Source organism: Lepisosteus oculatus, chromosome 7 (assembly GCF_040954835.1).
Source record: "Lepisosteus oculatus isolate fLepOcu1 chromosome 7, fLepOcu1.hap2, whole genome shotgun sequence".
Lineage (NCBI taxonomy): Eukaryota > Metazoa > Chordata > Actinopteri > Semionotiformes > Lepisosteidae > Lepisosteus > Lepisosteus oculatus.
The window spans coordinates 11,768,985-11,792,181 of NC_090702.1; the positions used below are offsets into that span (position 1 = coordinate 11,768,985).

The 23,197-nt window shown below is 35.6% G+C and overlaps 1 protein-coding gene across 2 annotated transcripts in view; it reads left to right on the forward strand.

The window, feature by feature from the left end:
- Positions 1-23,197, forward strand: part of iqsec3b (IQ motif and Sec7 domain ArfGEF 3b) — a 229,543-nt gene that overhangs the window by 161,244 nt on the left and 45,102 nt on the right. For both annotated transcript variants that reach the window (XM_015353122.2, XM_015353123.2), the window contains exons 6-7: positions 7,901-8,023; positions 20,512-20,678. In XM_015353122.2, coding sequence (XP_015208608.2) covers positions 7,901-8,023; positions 20,512-20,678 — 290 coding nt within the window. The remainder of the gene's footprint in view (positions 1-7,900; positions 8,024-20,511; positions 20,679-23,197) is intronic.

Here is a 23,197-nt window from a genome sequence, read left to right on the forward strand (position 1 = left end):
TTGTCCACCTTTACCTTTAAAAAGTGAATCTCTGAGAGTTCTGATTAGAGAAGAAAAAAACAAAAACAAATTTGAAATCTATTAGGAGCTGGAGGAATTAAAGTGAACAATTATGTAATATTCTTTTTTTTACATGTTGCACATCTGTTTTTCAGGGCTTTGAGGGCTTTTATTATATCTTTGATCCTATTTCATTTTACTTATTATTTAGAGTGGCTATCAAAAGTATTCATCCTCCATGGTCTTTTTCATGTTTTACTGTTTAACACAAATAAATGTGATTGCATAAGTATTCACCCCCTTTACTGTGACCTACACAGCTACAGTTAATAGGCTTTGGTGCAACCAAATGTCTTTTTTGAAAAGGAACTTTCAAAGTAAATCTGGGATTGGGTTATTTTAAAGCAACAATCGGGGGAATTCCATGGCATTACGTACCCCCCAAAGCACAGTAAAGTAATTATAAAGAGTTGCAGTTTATATGGCACAACTGTGAAACTGTGAAGAACAGGGTTTCCTCCAAAACTGAGTATCCAGGCAAGAAGAGCACTAGTCAGGGAGGCCTTTAAGATGCCTTTAACAACTCTAAAAGAATAACAGTCTTTCATAGCTGAAATGGTAGAAACTGTGCAAATGACAATTGTCTGGGTGCCTTACAAATTTGGGCTTCATGGGGGAGTTCACAAAAACTCACATCAAATCTTGATTACATTTTTTCAGAAGGCATGTGGGAAACTCTGAGACCAAGTGGAAGAAGGCTCTATGCTTTGACAAGACCAAAATTGATCTTTTTGGCCTCAATGGTAAGCGCTATATGTGCCACAAGCATAACAGTGAATATCATCCTGAGAACACCATCCCTACTGTAAAGAATTCTAATGGTAGTATCATGCTATGGAGAAAATGTATTGCATCAGGGCCTGGAAGACTAGTGAAGACAGAAGGAAAAATGAATGCAGCAATGTACAGAGAAATCCTGCTGCTATCTGCAGAGACATGGGACTTGGGAGAAGATTCATCTTCCAGTGGGACAATGACCCAAAACATACAGCCAAAGCACGCTACAGTAGTTTAAAAAAGTCAATGTTCTGGAGTGGCCCAGTCAAAGCCGAACCTCAATCCAATCAAGAATCTGTCACAGGAGGTGAAAATTGCTATTCCATCCCACCCGAGAATGAGCAATTTTGCAAACAAGAATGGACAAAATTCTATTTAATAAATAATATTATTTATATTTTTACAACTAATTTAGGAAGATCTGTTGAATTTTGTTTTCACTGAGATGGTAAGGAGTGTTTTCTGTCACACAAGAGCAAAAATTCCCAGTTTAGATTATGATTCCATATTGAAACACAAAAACATGTAAAAAAAAGTCTGGTGGGGGATGAATAATTTTCATAGCCACTGTAGTTAAGCACTTGTGGCAGGCTGGACTTTAAGGGGTCTGTTTATCAACTGACCTGCCACTAGAGGCCATTAAGGCCTTTTAAATGGATAAATAGTTGATACTTGATGTGATTACTGATGGTGGTTAATTTCACATGCTCATGTTGTGATTGATATAGGTAATGTTTAGGGGTATAAAGGGCTTCCATGGTGTTAGTTGGTTTTTGGGAGTTTAATAGCAGTCTTGTTTGTAAGATTGGGATGATCTTACAAGCTTAGAATTATTTTGCACAAAGAGAAGTGAAAAGTGACGATATTCTTCTGTTGTACTGTATATACTGTATAATGCAAGATATGAATATAGTAGGCAATATTGTTCACAAATTAATCATTGCATTTCAATGCAATGTTATCTCATATAAGAAATACCTCATTTAAATGCAATACTTTCTCATATAAATGCAAAACGTATCTTGTTTAAATGCAATACTTTCTCATACAAATGCAAAAAGTTTTTGTTTTGTATACATCTTGTAAACCATCTTGTAAGCAAATAATATTTATTCTCTGTGGCACTAAAGTGATTCCATAGATTCTGGCTACATGAATCAGATTTTAAAAAATCACATCAAATGTCTAATCATGTATGACATGGAAAGGAGTCCATTTTTGTACACTTTATGAGTTTTTTTGTCTGTGTTTCAATTTTTGCTTTTCACAACAAGTTTACTTCATATTCAACACACAATAAAATATTTAGGTTGTTTTATTTATTCATTTGGGGCATTAAACTTGCTTACTGTTTTTGCTTTCACATTTTTTTTTCTTGGAAGAATGATCTTCTTTACTTCTTATGGATATATTAATTTTTCAGGATAGCAGGCCGCTACTAATGTGATATTTGTCAACGAGGAAACTTAATGGTCTCCTGTCACTTTTTAAAAGGATTATTCAGTATGTGTCTACAGAAAAGGGAAGTTAATTATCTTCACTGTTTTAAATGTACATTAAACCAAAACACAGGAAACATAATTATCCATCAATTGAAAAAATAATCCATTCAACCTGGCTCTTAGTAAGTTTATACCTTAGTTTTGATTAAATATTATGTTTTAACCCATCTAATGGAGGCATCCTGCTGGATTAATCAGTAAAGCCATTCATTCAAGTTGATGCTCACAGAAAAGTCATCTTCAGCCAGAGCCTGGACCTTAACTCACATTAAGGTGCTTTATTGTTTATTCCCCAAGTGACAACATGGAATTGTCTTGGCACCACTGTTTTTTTTTTGGCTTTAGTTTGCATGGGTTTTTCTGGACAACATCAGTGACTCCTGTGCCATCAACTGTGAACATGTACTGGTGTCAGTGAGAGGTGCACTCCTCCAGCTTCTACAAGCTCACATGTAAGACACAAAGAAACTTGCTGCCTTTTCTACCCTTCCTAAAAGACAAATGGCTCTGACAAAGCTCTATCTGTTGAGTGTGTGAACAGGCCTTTATTTTCCTTATAAGTTACAAAGGTTGTAAAAAAGAAATAGTCAAGTATTGATGATACTCAACTAGAAGAGAAACTATTGACAATTTCAGTGACAAACCATCCAAAAAATAATAATACAATTAAATAGAAAAAGTCATGTCTGAATTACATTAATTCAATTTATTTAACTTTAAATTCAATCGTTTATTTTGAAAAAATGTATTAAATTCCAGAAAGTTACAGTAGTAAATTGAGGTAATTTGGTGTTCAAGAATTAAGAGTTAAAATTATTTGGCTGTTTCTTTGAAAATAATAAGAAAATACTGTACATACAGCATTTCAAATGTGTACTGTATTTAAAAGATATAAAATGTTTTCATTATTTATTTTCTAATTTATTATTAAATAATATTATTATTTAGTAACCAGCATACTTACATACAGTAGTTCTGATATCTTGATGTGAAAAGTTGCATCTAGCAAAATGATAGGAATACCACTATGAAAGTAGATCGAATGTTTAAGAGACAAAATCAACAGATTTGAAAGTTAGTTGAAGTAGCTATAGATAGAAATAACTCATCCACTTGGTCCAACCAAAATAACAAACACATTTTCTTTAGTCTATTGATAGGATGGATGACAGACTCTCAGGGTAATAAAAGATCTGTTCATACAAATAATTTTCTGTACTCAGTGCATTGCAGCATGAAAATCTCTAATGCACTGAAATAGGTCACTGCACATAGCACACACTCTCCTGCACTCAGGAAGTCCCTGCCCATACCCAACTACTGTATAAAGCAATTTAACTCTTTCCTTACATTAAACAGCTTATGACCATTTCAATTCCTAGACCAGGTGCTAAGATGTTGAAAATCCAGGGAAAAGCTGTACAGTATATTTTGAAAATGTTGAAAGGAGTGTCTCATTCCTGAAAAAAACAAACAAATGCTCACTCGTACCGATTAATCAGTTGTTTCAACAAGCTTATCAGTTTTCTAATTCTCTTAATATCACCTCTAGCATTAGCAGCAAGGTTGCTAAACATCAGACTTTTCAATTTTTAGGGATTTGTGCAGTGTCCACTTGGAGGTATCAAGGACATGGGAGGAAAAAATATCTGTTCAGAAGTAATTAATACAATTTGCAATGTGTTAAAATTCTTTTAGCAAATCATGTGAATGGTTACATGTGAGTCTAACATAAACTACTGTATATTACATGTATTGATCAGAAACAATATCCCCTGATATATTTTTCTAAATTCAGGAAAACATGTGATTGGAGGCTTCCTAATGATGCCTTATCATTTCCAATTGATCTGTAGATTTTTTTGTGGTTTCTTATTTCATGACAAACTTCTCAATAGGTTATGATCCCAGACACTGCAATGTACAGGCCATGGGTCACAGCAAAACAGCAAACTAACCCTTGATTGTTTAGGTATGCAAAATTAGAAATCTTGCACCCCTACTAGCAGAGTCATCACATTTCTGGATCTTAAAGCCCATTAATACTCCAAAGCCTTTGAGCTGTAAAGATGACACCTTTTTATGATCAAGCAAAAAATAAGCTTTAAGCAGTATTTCTAAAAAAATATTCAAACTAATTTTAGTTAGTCCAAACCATGTTAGTTGATTAAGATACGACATGTATTCTGTATATTATAACATACCTACAGTATTCATAATGAGAAAGAAACTTTTGATTCAGGATAGCTGACTACAGTATCTGTGGAAAAGTACAGTATGTTAATTTATCAGGACGCTCATTCAGTGTTTACGTTTGTAAATTTTACAGAAAGGAAGGACTTGCCCACCAATGGCTGTACTGCCAGATGGCTACTTTATCAATTCTTGGACAAATGTGGTATATTGTTTGTTTCTTTAAAGTTTCTTATTAATGTCTTCTATGTATTTCAAATAGGACATGTATTGTGAATATGGCCTAAATTAATGAATGTGTGTACCTGCCCAAAATACCAATGAGGAAGCTAATCAGCCAGTATGAAAAATATCAGTAGCTACTGTGGCACCTATTATGCAAATTATTTTATGTGATAGATAGATACTTTATTGATCCTGTGAGGGAAATTGCAGTGCAACAGCAGCTTAACACAGACAACACAGCCACAGTGTAACAAATTATATAATAATAGTACAATACATACAATACAATACAAGAGTTACTCACAGTCCGGACACACAAAGAACAGACTAGAACAGAACAGTACACAGAAAAATCGTATCACACATATGAATATAAATATAGATTTCAATATAGATATAGATATAAATATAGATGTAAATGTATTGCACAGGTCCCTGGCATATATTGCATACTGTATATTGGTATCTGTTTTCGTTTTCATTATGGGTCTGACAGATGTAAAAGAAAGAGCAGGGGCTATGAGTTATCCATTCATTCTTAGATAACAACACGTAAAACAAGATTTCTCAAGGAGTCTTTCCAGTGCAATTTCTTTGATCAATTACTAGCTTTCTGCTTCAAAGTCTCCAGTTCTGTATATAAACAAAGGTTTAACATCAGTCACAGACTTATCGGTTCCAGAGGGTGCCTGCTTTCCCAGTTTGGCATGAGTTTTAGACAGCCATTTTTTCCCACAGTATCCAACAGTTTCTTGCACTCATTGTTTCATCTTGCTACTGGCTTGTTTTCTTTGAGCACAGTATACTTTACTTACTGACCATTACTGCCTACACCAACTAAACTGAAACACTGCTAAAACAATCCTGAAACAGAGTACTGTATGTTGGTCGAGTGACGATCTCCAAATTATACAGTAGTTGTCAACTGCATATGCCTTGAGGCTTCATGCATACATTTTTGTGTCTCTCCAAGAATAACAGCTATGCTCCTGGCTGCCTATTAATGCTGGTATACTTGTTTTTTATGTTATGTTATAGCCATAAAAGGGGTAATCAATGTAATTCTACATTCTAATGTAACAATGTAACCGCCTTTACAATTTCTATATTTAGATTATTGCTTTGTATGTGGTGGCCTGTGGACATGCCTTTAAAGAGGATGTCATGGCTCGATAAAGCTTATTTCTTGTTCTTCTAAGAATGTGTGTCCATTTATTTTTCAATGATGGTTTAATAGTCAGTCTCTGAGCTATGTTACAGGTCAGTGCTTGCCTAATATACCTATCTTCCCTGGGTCCCTTGGCTCCACATATAAAGTCTATTCAGGGAACAGTGCTTCGAGCAGTTTAGCTGGAGAACAGCTCTCGCTTACAGTACAGCTGCAGTTCTCAAATGTGCCTCATTTAGCACATCTGTTTTATTTCTCTGTTTATCTCAACACACGAGTGACACTGAAAGATGTCTCTTTATTTATATCTTGTAACTTGTGCTGATAAATTGATTTGTGAAACTTTACATTCTTTCCTTTATCTCTTTGATGGTAGACTGCCTTTGTTTGAGGATTTTGGCCTATTATCACTCCTGCTGTTTTGGGAATCACAACATAAACCTTGAATGGACAAAAATTATTGCCTATTGCAACTATTGCCTGTCCATTGAAACACTGGGTGCAAGGTAGGATACACCTTGGATTGGACACCTGTCCATTGCAGGGCAGCCGACAATAACCAGTGGAATGAAGTTTGTTTGATGTAGTGTAGGAATGGCCTACTCTCTTTCTGAGTGCATATTATATTGTAGGAAAAAAGTAAATTAAGGGGTAAAAGGCATATAATAGTGCTTCAAAGGAACAAGTAAAAGGTTTATTCCATGCTGAAAAAAAGAAGAAAGAGAACACAACGTTTCGGCTGTGGAGCCTTCTTCAGGTGTTGAAGGCTAATAATAGTGCTTGCTACTCAAATACATTTACAAATATGAATGTAAAATTAAGACTTGCTTTCTGATGACCTGATTGGAAATGTAACATATGAACACGGGTAGCTAAACAAATCGAGGAATTCTCTGGTTTACAAAGCTCCCCATCAATACAAAGTAAGGAAAAATGATTAATGTACAGTACAATGCCAAGCATTACATTTTTTCAGGTTTCAGTCTTACATTGTAATATGCAGCACTTATTAATTAGACTGATCTTGCATTTTAATACATTACTTTTTTAATAAACTACTAAAATTGTCAGGAGCAGTTCTTTCCGGGCCCTATGCAGGCGACACGATCCAAAAGGTGAAGAAACAATAGGGAAAAATATCATGCAGGAGTCGGTCAGGAGACAGGGGGGCGTGTCCATGCAGTGCTAGTGTCCGGGGGGAGTGAATCCAGGGCGAACAATCCAAGGGTAAATCCAGAGGGGGAATCCAAGATGGGAGGCTTAGTCCAAGACCAGGGGATCCATCCGTAGTTAAAACCAGAACCGGGTCAGGACCGGCGGAGCAGGGAATCAGGACCAGGAAACTAAAACCATAACGGAGCCAGACGCGGCAGGACCCCGGGCTCTCACGACACGGAAATCAATGAGAAGCCCTTAGCAATCGCCTGCGTCTGGCTTTAAAGGTGGAACTAAAGAGGGGCTGGAATAAGGAACAGGTGTGGGGAATGGGACAGAACGAGGAAGGGCTGGAGCGCCCTTAAGAGGAGGAGTAACGATCGGGACAAAAATTGCACATTAATCATAGTGGTTTGTAGGTTTACGGCTGCTGACATGCAGCTTTTGGGACCAAAGTTCAGTTCTGGCCAGAGGCACCTCCTGTGTGATTTGCTTGTTTTCTTCCATCTACTTCAAAGCTTTCTCTTTCTGTATATATGCCAGCTAGGTTAATTTGGGTTCTCTAATTTGTGTGTGTCCTGCAATGTAATGGCAGGCTATCCAGTGTCTGTTCCCTCTATGCATCTTTTGTTTTCTACGGATAAGCCTTAGGTTGCCATGACCCTTGCTGCATATGCCTTACAAGGAATAAACAACTTTCTGATAACTTCTTTCTCTTATGAAAAGTGGAAATGAAAGAAAGTCAGAAGACAGGATTTGACTAGCTACTTCCTCTAAGCCCTTGTCATTGACCATTACCTTTTCTCACTCTCATCTACAGCTGTGTGGTGGATGAGATGGATTTTTCTGGGATGGAGCTGGATGAAGCTCTTAGGAAGTTTCAGGCACATATCCGGGTGCAAGGAGAGGCCCAGAAGGTTGAGAGGCTCATTGAAGCATTCAGGTAAGATCTTTGTGAGATAAGATAAAGAAAGTCCCCTAACCAGTGGTTTATTTTTCTGTTTTAGACTCTTCCTTTCAATTACAGTCCAGAAACAGCAGGTGCTTTTGAAATATTTCAGAAGGTGTGACGTGTGCATTCAAGTTCAGTGTTCAAGGGGACTTGTGATGGTTTAAATCAGCAGACACATTGTGTTATCCCAAATTACAAATGTGCTTTTGATCAAAACAACAGAAGTCAACGTAAATGGTAGTGCAATGTGATGAGGCATAGATCCAATAGGCACAACAGTAGGGACTTAAGTCATGGCTGCTTGGTAATTGGAATTTGCTACATAATGAGTCACAACTGCACTGATTTATATTCTAGGATATGTGAGGAAATGACTGATTGGAGGCATTAGTACCTGGAGAAAGGGCATTGCTTTGCATGATAACAGTGTATCTTCTTACCACAGAACACAGAGTAGAAATCTAGACAACTGAAGTAACATCAGTAGTTCAGGAGAATTAATTTAAGTAAAAGTGATAAAAGTGCAAGCCCAGATAATTTGTGTGGAAGAGTTCTGTCATCTTGTGTTGATCAGCTATGTGAAAATTGTATTCTGCTTTTTCAGATACCCTTAAATTTACCGATCATTCCCTCTCTGTGAAGGAAATCTTTTATAATTTCCAATCCAAAAACTGCCAGGCCAAGTGAAATGAACAGATGCAAAGCGACTTTTTCCCACATTTCTCCCAATGAAAAATCTGGAGACAATAGTGAAGCAGCAAGACATTATGAAGAATACACCTTATTGACCTCATGCAGTCAGCATATAGAGAAAGAAGGGAAGTAGAAGACACAATGCTCGCATTGTTAAACCTGGTCTAGAAGCATCTTTACCAGGCAAATAAGTGTGTAATAATCTTATTTGTCGATTGTTTCCTCTACCTTCAATACAATACAATAAAATACAGTACAACACAATGGACCAATCTGGTAAACACAGAAACTCTCAAAGAACGTCAAATTAAACAAGCTTCTATGGTGTCAGAGATGCCAGGATTTGTTATAGAGAAGTGTTCCTGGCCAAACAGGATCAGCCAGAAGTAAAGCATTAAAAATAAGTATTATTTAAGAATGAGAGGTAGACAAGAACAGAGAGAGAATTTAGGAGAACTTGAAAGTGAGAGTGTGAAGAACGGTATAGTGATTAAATTGCAGTATTAAGAGTACTGAAGAGAAGTGCAGTGATGTAAGAAGAGAATTAGTTCAGAGAAAATGAGAAAAATAGCACACAGGCACCATAGAGTAAGTTGGCAACTCTCTGTCTGGTGATTTGTTCAAGAGGAAGGGAGACCTGGGCTTCACTGTTGTATTAAGAACTGTATGCCTAGAGAAGATAAAGCATAAATGAAGAGAGTAAGTGCCCAGTGAAATGTAAAGAAAAAGTGAGGTAATGAAGAGATTGAGGAAGGGCATTGTGAAGTGACTCATAATGAATATACCATTGCCAGTGTAAATGACTTTCTATGAATAATAAAAATGTTTTTTTCTGAGTGAAGAGACCGGGAAACATCTAAAGGATTTGCTCAGCCTTCCCTGAAAGAAGACCACTTAAAGATCTAGGGTCCTGAGAGAAAGCAAAATACTAAGAATGACAAAAGGTCATGTGACACACAAGCGATGAATGGTGCAAGCAAGTGTTGTTAGAGAATGAAAGTTGGCAATGTCATGGGAATTTGCACATTTATTTCTCATATTATATACTTTAAAAATCCAAAAACCTTTGTGGCAATTTAGATGTACAGTACCATGCCTTTTTTACTTGTGGACGTAGCACAACGTTAACGCAAAATGTCCTGAGGTGCTATTAGGAAGGTGGTGATGTAAGTAGAAAGCATAATGAGTTTCTTTTCTTGATCCAGCATCTATAAATCATTGGGGTACGTGATTCTAAGTCTAAAGGGGATAGACAGATCTCAGTTTTATATTTCCTCCAGTGATCAGTGATAGCTTGAATATTATGAATATTTAGGACTGTATGTTTTTTTAATTTCATTTGTGTAACAGCCTTTATAGCCTTAATCGACAAACTGTAGATGGCTCTGTACTTGAGCTTCAATCAAAATTGAAAAACCTTGGGGTTATATTCGATTCTGGCTTAACATTCGACCCACATGTGCAGCATACTGTCAAAACATCTTTTTTTCACCTTAGAAATATCACAAGACTACTCCCTATGCTATCATTAACTGTGGCTGAAAAACTGATCAACACATTTGTATTCTCTCGAATTGACTACTGTAATGCTCTACTCGCAGTGTTATCAAAATCTACTCTGAACAAACTGCAGTATGTCCAACATTCAGCAGCCAGAATCCTGACCAGGTCTAGTGCAAGTGTTCACATTACTCCCGTCCTGGAGTCCTTGCACTGGCTTCCGGTCAAATTCCGTGTAGACTTTAAAATCCTCATGCTCACCTATAAGGCCCTGAATGGCTTGGCACCTCACTACCTGTCTGAACTATTATTGCCCTACTCCCCACCTCGCAACCTCCGCTCTTCAAATTCTGCCCTCCTTACTGTCCCCCAAGCCCGTCTACATTGTATGGGTGACAGGGCCTTCTCCTGTCCCCAAGCTCTGGAACTCTTTGCCCAAGGATATCAGAGAGTCACCTTCTCTTAACTCTTTCAAATCCAGACTCAAAACCCTCTTCTTCAGAAAAGTCTTTACTTAACTGGTTCCATTCTTCACCCCTCTGCTCTTCTTAGTACCACCATCCACAGTCTCCTCTATATATTGTAATTGTGTCTTATCTTATCTATCTTATCTTATTATTATGTCTTATTCTCCTTATTTATTGTTATACTATGCTTATTTATTGTTATCGTCATCCTGTAAAGTGCTTTGAGAAGCTACCTTTAAAGGCGCTATTTAAAATAAAGTTTATTATTGTTGTAACGCAACGGGGTTCAGGTGGGCGCCCTTGCCGAATTAGGTCAGCCCCGCACTGTCGGGGGCTCGAACCTGGGACTCCCGCGTCACTCAACAGGTACCCAGCCCGGTGAGCTAAAGAGAGAGCTATCTACAGCCCAGGGGCTGTGGTCTTGCTATTACAGGGAAGGGCGGTGACGTCACCGCTCTGGTAAGCCGGCTCTTACACAGTACCTGTCGGCCATATGCGTTACATTATTACAATATTCTTTTTGTTTTTGGTCAGCACAGTAAATAAATAAACCATTCATATTTTTCCCTGAGATGGCATTGAAAATCACAAAGAAAAGCCTTTTAAGAAGCCTCTTTATTTATTCTTGATGTCCTTGAAAGAGTCAGAAAAGACCAAAATACTGTACATTGTTTTATTTTTACATCATAAAGATTTTAAATTTAAAATAAGAATTTGTATGATTTCTTAGGTTTTATTGTTATTTGGCACAGAAATAACAATGGCGTGATTTATAGGGACATGTCATTGCTTATTTTTTTGTCTCTCCTTGAAAATAGTTGCTGTGCAGTTTAGTTTTAGGAAAGGAAACAGGATGTGATAATGCAGATTACTGCATTAATATTAATTGATCGCAGAGGATGTTTAAACATCCAGCTCTGATATCAAATATGGCTGTTTATGTTGTGAAGAGTGCTTTATGCATTGATAGGATGATAATTTTGTAGTTGATTCCTACACTCCTAATTAGAACAGATTTGTTTCTCTGGTTTGCACTGTATTTTCAGTATGAGAAGCTAGTCCAAATGAAGTGTACACATTTTTTAAAATTGATCTAAACATCAGTGTTCAAACTGAACATTGTTATGGGCAAAACACTTTTTAAGAAAAAAAAAACTAAAATCGATTGAAAGCATAAGTATTCACTCCCTAAAGTACATTTTTATTGCAAGTACATTTGAAAGCAATTACAGTTCTGACTCTTTTAGGTTAAGTCTATACCAAGTTTGCACAGTGGAATTTTTCCTCATTTCCTTTGCATACATTCTCAATTTTTTTAAATAAATCTTTGTTTATTTAGCCACAAATCATTCTGTCACATCCACAAGAGAAACATGATACCACAAGCAAGGAAACAAACAGCTGAAAACGTTTGACCCACCTGTAGCCTGTAACCTGTAGCTAGATACAGTACAATCACTCTTAAATGTATGCATACTGTATATTTCTATTGTGGTCTAATATGAGTCTGTGTGTTGTGGTTGCAGATCAGATACAGTATTGTGCTCAACAATGGCAGAGTCTCTTTGGCTCTCCTCCAGTAGTTTTTGGTCAGCCATCTTCATCTTGGAACTATTCAGTACCACTTTTTCACTTTCAATAGTAGAGGAGAAATGAAGATGGTACAGTATATGCATCCAGAGTGACACTAGAGAGTCCCACTACAACTACAATAGTACTACTTTTATTGGAGACATGTGACAAGTTTTACTGAAATACTAGTTCATAGGCATTTGGCATATCCTATGGGTTGTTGTTGTGTGATATGACAAGGAGACTCTGATGACTCAGGCCCAGACAACCAAAATAGTTTTTGGTCACTTTTATACCACTTTCTACAGAATCCTTATCACAGTTTTATAATCACATAGCCCAGTTTCTTTACTTGTTTGTTTCTGCTGCTTGGGATTCTGAGAAGTATTTATATTAAGTCAGCTTTGTAATAATCTATTGCTTGCTTTCTTGTATTTTTTAAGTCATGTTTGTTTGTTATTCTTTTTAAATCATCAAAGACCAGGGAAATGGAGACTTTAACTGTACTGTAAGTTGGTTCAGCTAAGAAATTAATAGGATCAATTAGGTAATTAAAACATAATGCACAATGAGAGCCAAAAGGACCTGTGTTTTGGTTTTATTGTGTCTTTTTAACTTTAAGGCCAAATTTAAATCCAAATGGCATTTTTTTACACATAATATAACTCTGTAGGAATATTAGGATGAAACACAGAAACAGAAAGCAAGGTCATTTGAGAAAACAAATCATGACAGAAAGTCAGATAAAGGCAAAATATAAAATTTTATTACAGAGTGAAATTTTCTTTTACTGTGAAACTCAACTCAAGACAGCAATTCAATGACATGAGTAGGACCATGGATTTTAGACAATGAAAAAATGATTATTTAGAACTTCCAAAACGTTACATTTCAGGAATTTTGGATATGCGTCATTTACACATGATGGTCTGAATGTTGTTACTACAAAAACAAGTAATAGAACCAAAGCATAGTGCCCAAAATATTTACAAGTAATTAATTCTAAAATGTTTAAATTAATTGTTTCATCTTTATAGGCGGTGCAAGTCAACATATATTTCTAGAAAATGTATTGGCTGGTTGTTTTAAGCCACAAGACATCAATGCAAAAATAGGGTTAAAATGTCCTGTCTTTAGGTAAACTAGAAGCACTTTCATTTCAAGAATGAATGGTTTTGATAAAAATAAACAGTAGCTTAATTATCCAGCAAGCTCTGTGCACTTACTCATAATTGCACTTTGAAGTATCAACAGTAGAACATCTGCTTGAACAAATGTATAAATCATGAGCAATACATCAATCATTAAACAATATAAAATAAGTGTGCATGTTTTGTTTAAAAGTTATCTTGCACGTAGACACAAAGCTCATTTAATGGAATGATTTGAATATGTAAGTCCTGTTCATTAGGACTTAACTAGGTAGGTGAGGAGTAAGGAAAGACTGCACCAGCAGAGAGACTCTGAGAAAATGGACAGAATATTATTTTACATGGTCTTTAAGATTTTGACATGTGTGGAAAGTGGATGACATTGCCAGACATAGCAGGTGGGTGAACATCTGTAATCATGGACTATAAAGCAGTATAAAATATTAAATACAAATTCAGAAAACTACAACAAGAATCCAAGATATCAAGAAACCATATTATGAAACACAATTCTAAGGTCAGCTAATATTGACTGCTCTGTTCTGTTTAGTAAAACCTAAAGTAAAGTGTAATAAACTGCTTACAGATCATGGTGGAGGCAACCTATGGCAGAACCAGATGTTTCCCTGGTAGCTGCAGGGCTCTGGGTCCCCTCTGGGGTTCGAATAGCAAGTAGAGGACAATTTGAACCAGAGTACCTTGGGGCTCAGAGCAGTGCGGACCTGTTAACAAGTTACAGTAAGTCCCCCTGTGTAATTGTTCTCTGCACTCTGGTGTTCTTGAGGCCTTTTGGCAACCTCTGGCTACAATTTACAGAATTTGGATGTGTGAAATAAAAGTTATGACAATGATATGAACTTACTTCCATATTAACAATTTCAATTGAAATTCTAAGCTTACTTCATTCTCCTGATTATCATACAGTACAGTACTGTATATAACCTTAGTTTCAGACATAAATATTCTGGACACCACAAGTTCCCCACTGGAGATGTAAAATATAAAAATAAACAAATTAATACTATAACTCCCTTGCATCCAAAATAGTATAACATACTGTAGTATAATACTTCTTATTGGCTGAATATTTTTTTTAAATGTTGTTTTTTTTTAAACATTTTTCACTGTATTAGTGTTGGATGCTTGGAAGTATCCATTAGAACCTGTGACAACCTGCTTCTTTTTCCAACAGCACTCTAGAGGAGATACTGTAATAAAGTTCACTTTGGTCCCCATCTCAGCAGGCAACAACTTATAACTTACAACAACATACAGTAATGGACTTTTGTGTTCCATAAACGCTCGCTCAGTAATTTTAGATGTTGATCTCAATCTGGTTTGTGTTTATGTTCTCCCTTGCCGTTCTTGACTATAAATGATGTGATTTTTTGAAAGGAACTATTGCATATTTTCCTCCATTGTAAGAACTCCCCCACTCCAACCATAATTTCAACAGTACTGTATGTGTCTGAATTGTGGCATGTTGTTCACATAATTCCCTTCTTTGTTGTGATTTGGAAACCTGCCATTTTTACAAGTAACTCCAAACTGCCGCATTTTCCAACATAGTTTCCATGAGGTGTTTTAATTGTTTTGTATTTTTGTTGTTTACTATTAAAGCATTAGTTTATAAATAGGAATATTTAAAGTTTATTTTTCCATTATATCAGTTTTTAAAGAAATCAGCGAACAATATCTTTGTTGTAATGTGGTGAACAAAATTATACACAGTATTTTAAATGAAGTCTTGATGAACCTTGGATGGTTTCTGTTTTGCTACCTGAATGAAAACCCTGCTCTTGTCTACACTTAACACCATCATGCTTGCCCAATCTTGAAATATATCTAAATATTTTTTAATTTCCTTGATTGCTTTAATAGTGTTTGCTAATTCTACTAATTTGTTATAATCTGCAAACATGACTAGTTTTTTAACTTTACCAGAACGTTGATCATTGATATAAAAGAGTCTATTATATGTCATACTTTTACTGCGAAAGTTAATTAATTGTAATGTATTTTTCTTTATATTGTAGTAGAAACCTTGAGCACCTGAAGGAGCAGTATTGATTTAGTAAAACATTGCTTATCATACAGAATCAAGACTTCAGCAGGCATTTTATATCACCTAAAAGTTTGTAATAAATATAGCACAACATACAGTAAACAAACATTCCAATAAGATTATTTCCCTATTGAGCAATCAAATAGTGAATAGTTTAATGTCAATTGTAATATACAGTAGTTGTAGGCTGAGACATATACAGTAGTATACATATATAGTATACCATATACAGTAGTCGCACACCAGCTAACCAATAAAAATATACATAAAATATTAAATAAAAAAATGTTGTCCCCATAAGTTGTCCCCAACTCTTAAAAAATATAACAGCTAACTAATGCTTCGTATTATTATCATCACAATGTTATTCTAATTATCAATACTAAGTTGTATTTCTACAATTTTCAAACTTGCTGTGTTTCAGGGCTTCTCAGTCTGGCAATGTTATGATAGACACGTAGAGTACACTGAATCATGTATGATGTTACTTTTGCACATTAAATCTTCGTTCCACAAAGATGGTGGCCTGAACAATGCAACTGAAATTTGAAAAATGTAATAAAAAATGCCTACACTTTGCTTTGCCAGGATAAGCAAATTGCACAGATGTCCAATCCCCACCATGCAGAAGTAAAGGCCTTTTTTTAGATATTGTCTCTCAGGTTCCTGACCAAAAATAACTGAATGAGGGTTTCTCATATAAAAGCACAAACACTGCTGCTGTGTTCCCTGTGAGAGAATGCTTCTTCAGGTGAATGCAGTTAGTGAGATGGCCCTTTGAGGCCCTTTCACATTCTCTCCCTTGGCACACTGAATCATTTCTATGGTGCTTTTGGAAGAGGTGATTGGTTGGGTTGTTTGGTTTTGTGTTGTGGATGCTTGAAGTACTGTGATTGAGCTCCCAGACTCTACAAATGGCTTGAGGCTTTCCCTGAGGTCTATTGAATATTGAAAGGGATACCACAGACTGTGCAAATGAGGGGAGGAGTGTTGTTGGACCATGCTATTCTTCATTATTTATGTTCTGTTTTTGATAATTAATAAAAACTGGTTTACAAAGAGAGGGGCATGCTGATGAGTATTTAGCATTGCTGCCTGGAAGCTCTAGGGCCCTGGGTTCAGTTCTGGACCTGGTGTGCCAACTGCATGCAGTTTGAATGTTCTACCCACGTGTTTGTGTTGGTGCTGGGATAGGAATTAGATGAAATGGTTAGAAAAAAGGATGGATGAATGGGTTTCCAAAAAAACTAATTCCAAATCCCCTTTAATCAGATCACATTTAACATTTAAAATTTAAAAAGAAAATTCTTTGTTATCATCCTACCAAATGAACTTTTTTGATCCATCAATAGAAGTAGAAGGACTTGATCGCATTCAGTACATATTGCTGTGCAAAAGGTTTTAAAAGAGAAATTCTTACAGTATATGATCAAGGGAATTGATGAGAAATATATTTTGCTTTAACTGAGGAAACACAAAGTAGCATTACAAACCTATTCTTTCATGATGTCTATTGGAGTGCTGTGCTATACTGTACATGTGTCTTTTAGTGCATCATATCAGACTGATGCTTGAAGTAAAAAAAACAACTAGGCATAATCTATGCAATCTTTTCTGAGCTAGCAATGGTGGATTCATGATAGAATCATAAAGCAAGAAATGGACCACTTCTGAATAAATGCATTTATTTTAAATCTGCATAAAAATCAACACTGTACATAAAACAGATAAAGTATGTAAGCTAGCATTTTTAATGCGTAATCAGAGATGGTGATTCATCTTTTTCTTTGCACTAGATCTCAGAGCCTGCAGATGATGAAATAAGAAGGTGATACTGTAATAGTAAACTATGTTAAAAACAGTGGGACATTTAATATTCATCATCCTAAAGTGCTTATCAATACATAAAAAGCACATTTTGCTAAATAAAATTCAAAACATTAAAAAGTCAATAAAATAATCACAGTTATATACTGTAATATTAAACACACATACACACACTTTCCTAAATAATGATAGATATAAAAGCACCAAAAGTATGAGTCCCTGATTTCTTTTGTGTTGGTGTTCCAGTGTTATAAGGCATAACAACAAAAGGCCCATAGAATGTACAGTAGGTGAATGTGGGAGCACGTAAGATACCAGAAATATTTCACCTGAAATACCAGCACCTAGATACCAGAACTCTACAGAAGAGTAAAGGGTGCGTGGAATGCAATAAACTGGGAATATATTGCCCAGATACTAAGTGACCATACCAAGACTGACATTTCAGAAACAATGTACTGTATATTCAAGTGCTAAAATCTGATTAAACAGAAAACAGCCATTTTGTTTGTGCCAGGTGTATTTGTGAATCCAAACTGTTTATTTTTCCAATTTATTTTCCAGACACTGCTTAAAGTAGAAACTGCAGGACTAAAGTGCAACACTGGCTGTTAACTGAGAATTAAAATAGGCCTAACTAATCACGCTCATTACATTTTGGTGGTGTACTGCAATTCATAATAATAAAGAAGTACTTTTATGATTTTATTGACTAAGAAGATATTAGTTTGGAATGATAATATATAGTCTGAATCAAGGTCATGGAATATTTGGATGCCATGACCTACAGTATCATAAACATACAGTACATAATAATCTCATTATTTTCACCTGTTAAGCGACACTGCATTTAACATCAGTAGAATATTAAGACTGGCAGTAGCTTCTTAATGAGAACTGGTGGGTGTTGTGTGGTTTCAATAAATACAGACAGCCAGGATGCTGTGGGCTGTCTTGAAGTGACAGGCCACTGCCCGTGTGGTTTACAGATGAATTAAAGAACAAATGGTTTGGTAACAAGTGAAGGATACGATAGGCTTTGTCTTGCTGTACTTTACACCAGTGTCAACTTTTTCTCTCCTCTTTCTTTAGGAGAAAAAACATCAAAACATTCTGAAAAAATGTTTAAAAAAATACTGTTGAAGGTTCATTAATTTTGTTTTTCAGAAAATAAAACCTGGCTACAGTGAGCCCCCTTGTGTTTAAATTAGGAAGGTTTGCAAACTATCCAAGGCCTTTATCTGTTTTTGCTTTGACTTCATCTAAAAAATTAAGGGCATGGCTAATATTTAAGAAATGTTTCCTGTTACTAACATATGCTATAAACACTGCTGCATGATTAAATTGAATATAATTTACTTTTTTTTTCAAATCTGATGTTCTCATATCTGTAGAGATGCAATTAGTTTCAACTATAACTGATTTACTGTACGCATCCAACCAGCTGCATCTAGTCTGAGAGGACTTTTTTTCCATAAATCACAGCAGATATTTTAGTGCATAATTGGCAAGAGACACAACAGGAAGCAAATACTAAAGACACTTAAAATAAAACAGTTAACTTTACTTTGTATTGGAAACATGAATGATCAGTAATGGCACAGTGTTTGCATTCACTAGGTGTTCCGATAATCATAAGAGTCCTACCAGGACTTTCTTACACATAAAGGAATGTGGAACCAACACCTGTGTATGGAAAGGATATAATATAAAATATATTTTTTAATTGTATTCATAATTGGGAGAATGTGAAAGTTAGCATAGCGTAGTTAATACTTACATTTACATTACATGACAAGAACTACTGTATAGTAGATTAGGTTTTGCTCTTTTTGCCTTATCATTGTTGTTCCCTCAGCCAAGTGAGTTAAAACTAAATTTGTATCTCAAATTGCTCACACACTATTCTCAATGGTAGGGTTAGCCAAAAGCTATTGAACTCACAATTAACCAAGTTAATTGATTTGATGAAAGGATTTTGAGTCATACTGGATGCAATAATTGTGAAATCTAAGGATGTACAGTATGCAGGCATGTTCTGTCTCTCTATCAGTAATTCTGCAAAGTCAAAATAATGTGCAGACTTGGAACAAAATTTAGTTATGAGGGCACTGGCAAAGATAAGCAAATATGCTGTATGTGCAGAAACTACAGATGAGATTTATCTGTGACAGCTCTGTCTTTTTCCTTGCTGAATGATGAAACTTGAAAGCTTTAATTCACTGGATAATGATTCACCTAGGTATTGTATTGTGCCATGTCCTTTCATTTGTGCATAGATTTTCTTCTATGGAATTAACGATTCAGTTTAAGATGGTTTTAAAAAATGTTTTGCACTGAGAAAATGTGTAGTGGCATTTGAAAATATTGAGAGGAAAAAAAGTTAGAACATCGGAAAGAGTAAGACTGAAAGTGGGCTATTTAGCACATCTCGTGGCTCATTTGGTGGCTTGTACAGTAGTTTATATTCCCAAAGATTTCATCCCTGTATTTCAGAATCCTCAGAAGTTTCATTTCATGTCAATCAGATTTTATATGAATTAATTGATAAGATAAGCAGTCAACATGATTCATTGTGGCATACAGATAAGAATTGCTCAAAATGTGTTAAAGGCTTTTCAGGAAACTTTTTGTGTAAATTGTAATAACAATGACAAGGTCAAAACAGACTTATGTTTAATGTTAACCATCATTGTTTAGATTTTGGTGGAAACTAAAACTGTTAGAAAGACATACATTTTCAAAAACCTTGGAGAGGTTTCTGATTTAAGCACTAGCATAAAGAATTACAACTTTGTGAAAAGACAATTTGTCATATGTAGTGTACAGTATATACAGTAATGGAATCAATAGTTAATACAATGAAGAGCATTTGTAAGTGATCTTGCTTTTCCTGGGCAAAAAAGGTGAATGATGTAAAGAAGTGAATTTAGGAAAAAGAGTAAATCAGATATAAAGTACAAACCTATGCTTTTGCGCACACAGGTTACTTCACAGCAAAATGTTTTGTCTTATATCCATAATAAGAGTTATCTAAACGTTGGGTTAGTTGGTGTAGCTGGAAATTTTTCAGTAGCAAATTTAATGGCAAGTGATAATATTTTTCATTTAATTTTCCTGTCCTTAGATTCCACTTATTAAAATCATTCATGTCAAGTTCCATTGCAACAATATTTATGCTGTTTTCTTTTCCTTTGATCCTAGCCAACGCTATTGCATGTGCAATCCAGATGTGGTGCAACAGTTCCACAACCCTGATACCATCTTCATCCTGGCCTTCGCCATCATCCTCCTCAACACTGATATGTACAGCCCAAATATCAAGCCTGACCGCAAGATGATGCTGGAAGACTTTATTCGTAACCTGCGTGGTGAGTTACTAAAACAAAAATGTTTAATTGCTGTTAATATTTCACTAGTGCTCCTTGGCGATTAGATCAAAATATGGTGAGCAATTTGAACCGTATATTAAATGTTCAAATCAGAATTTCACGTTTGATACATGTTGTACATTCAATACCTCAACATTCAGTTTTACTTTTCTGCTGCGATCTTTAGTGTCTCTTGCAATTTAGTCTGCCCTTTTGAAGTATGTCTGGTATGAATGATATTCACATGGCATTAACTTTGAGCTTCTCTATCTTAACAGGGTTTGGCACAGTTTGCTTTCAGGGAGACATGCCAGCCTGTCAGTTTTAAAACAGTATGGGATTTAGCTTTCCCTTTTGATATTCTACAGAGAACTAGGAGTAGTTTTTGCAACAGTGTGACTTACTAATCTACACAAATGAATGAGCAATTATCTGTTTAAAGCTAAATATAGAAAAGTAGAAAACATTCTAACCATTTCCATATTAATCTTAATATCCAGTGCTGTTCTCATTTTGCTTTATTGCACCAGAGGGTGCATTTTTTAATATATAAAAAACAACAACATTCAAAGCTTTAAGATTGTGCATTTCAAGGAGTTGCAAGTCATGCAGTTATGCTAATACCCAGACAGAGAAATCCATATGGATAGTGGTCTTTGTTTTATGCAGAAACCAACACATTGCCAACAACACCTGTGAGTGTTTACAGCTTTATTGTTGGGAGATGCTTGACAATCCACCTTATATGCCTGACCTGGCATCCAATGGTTATTATAAAGAAGCATCTTTCCAGAAAACAATTTGCAACTGACAGTTAATTGCTGCAACCAGTTAAGTCTTGGCTCAAGCACTTTGACATGGAGTTTTGCTGTGCCAGGTTCAATATGTTGGTTGCAAAATGGAACAAATGACTAAACAGTTCTGGATTCTGCATCTGGTTGGGGGATAAGCACAGACTGTACATTACATAATTTTAATATAGGGCCTTATTTTGAAATTAATGTATAATTTCTTACCTTCTTATTTGTTATACTCGTAGTTTTATACAAATAAATGCATTAATATACCTGAAAGTTCATGTTAACTTATATATACTGTATATAGGAATATCCATATAGAAACATGGTCCCTTACATAAGCCATGGTTTCTCACAGGTTACATAATTTGGAAATCAAATTTTTAAGAGCATTGTCTTTGTTTGTGATAGGTAACACAATGGCATGACACAGCTGGTACTTCATAGCTCTTTTGTCCTAGGTTTAAAATTTGATTGGTGTTCTTAGTGTGTGGTGTTTCCATGTTCTCCTAATGGTTTCATGTGTTTAGGGGCTCTCAAGTTCCCTCCCACCTCTCAGAGCTTGTTGATTATGCTAAATTAATTATTTAATGAGAAGCTGTACTGTACTGTATATTGTCAGTCCCAACATGGTTAGGATGAGGTCCGGGTGAAGATGTCGATCTTCATTGTGTTATTTTTTGCATTCACTTTGCAGTCACACAATATGGTACAGTATTTCTTCTCATTGTTCCATTTGATTCCAGCTAATGTGATTCGTGAATATCTTGGTTTATCATGATGGATCACTTGCAGCCACGTATACCCTCCATCCAATTTCAATTTATTTACTCGTATTGCACAAAGCAATGTTTAAGCACTACATTTGATCTTATAATACATTTTAAATGTATTGCTGTTTGAAAAACAGAACATATGAGTTTTTATACTTCATGACTGAGATTTTAAATGGGCTGTCCAGAAAAGGTTTTACAGATCAGACCACAATAAAGGAAACCACCACCATTTCCTTCCTTTGATATAATTTATCTCTGTCCTCAAGAGGTGATTGAGCCCTTTCTTGTCTTTGATGCATGAGATAGTAATTAGAGGGACATCACACAAATTACTGACATCAGAATTGTTCTTACTACAGTGCCATAGATAAATCCCATAGATAAATATGGAAATTCCATAGTTGTACTATGGTAGCCTTCTTAACTCCAGAAAGAGTTTGTGCAAATATCCAATAGAGTTTATAGTAACCAATTCCATGTCTCTTGGGGAAAACAAAATGATGTATGATGTATGATTTAAACAAACAGTGACTAATAAAGGTACAGGGGATATGAATAAAAAGTGAGATAACCCCTAGTTTCATTAGCTCAATTAAGGGAATAATTAGAATCAGGTTTTTGAATACCTACCTCAAGGAGGGGTTATGAAAGACACACACTATATAAGTTCAGAATCCATACTAGTTTGGTCTTTACCATACAGGTTTGTAGAAAAACATCATTACACAATCTAAGGAAATGGCTGAGGACCTCAGAAAAAAAGAGTTAGTTATGCTCATCAAGTTGCTCGTAAAGAGTTCCAAGTATTTGAGGATCTACAATTCCACTGTCAGACCTCTCAGTCCTCTCTCCAATCTCTCCAAGACAAACCAGAAAAAGAAGTAACAAAGAACCCCAGAGTAACATCCAAAGAACAGCAGGCCACTCTTGCCTTGGCTTATGTAAC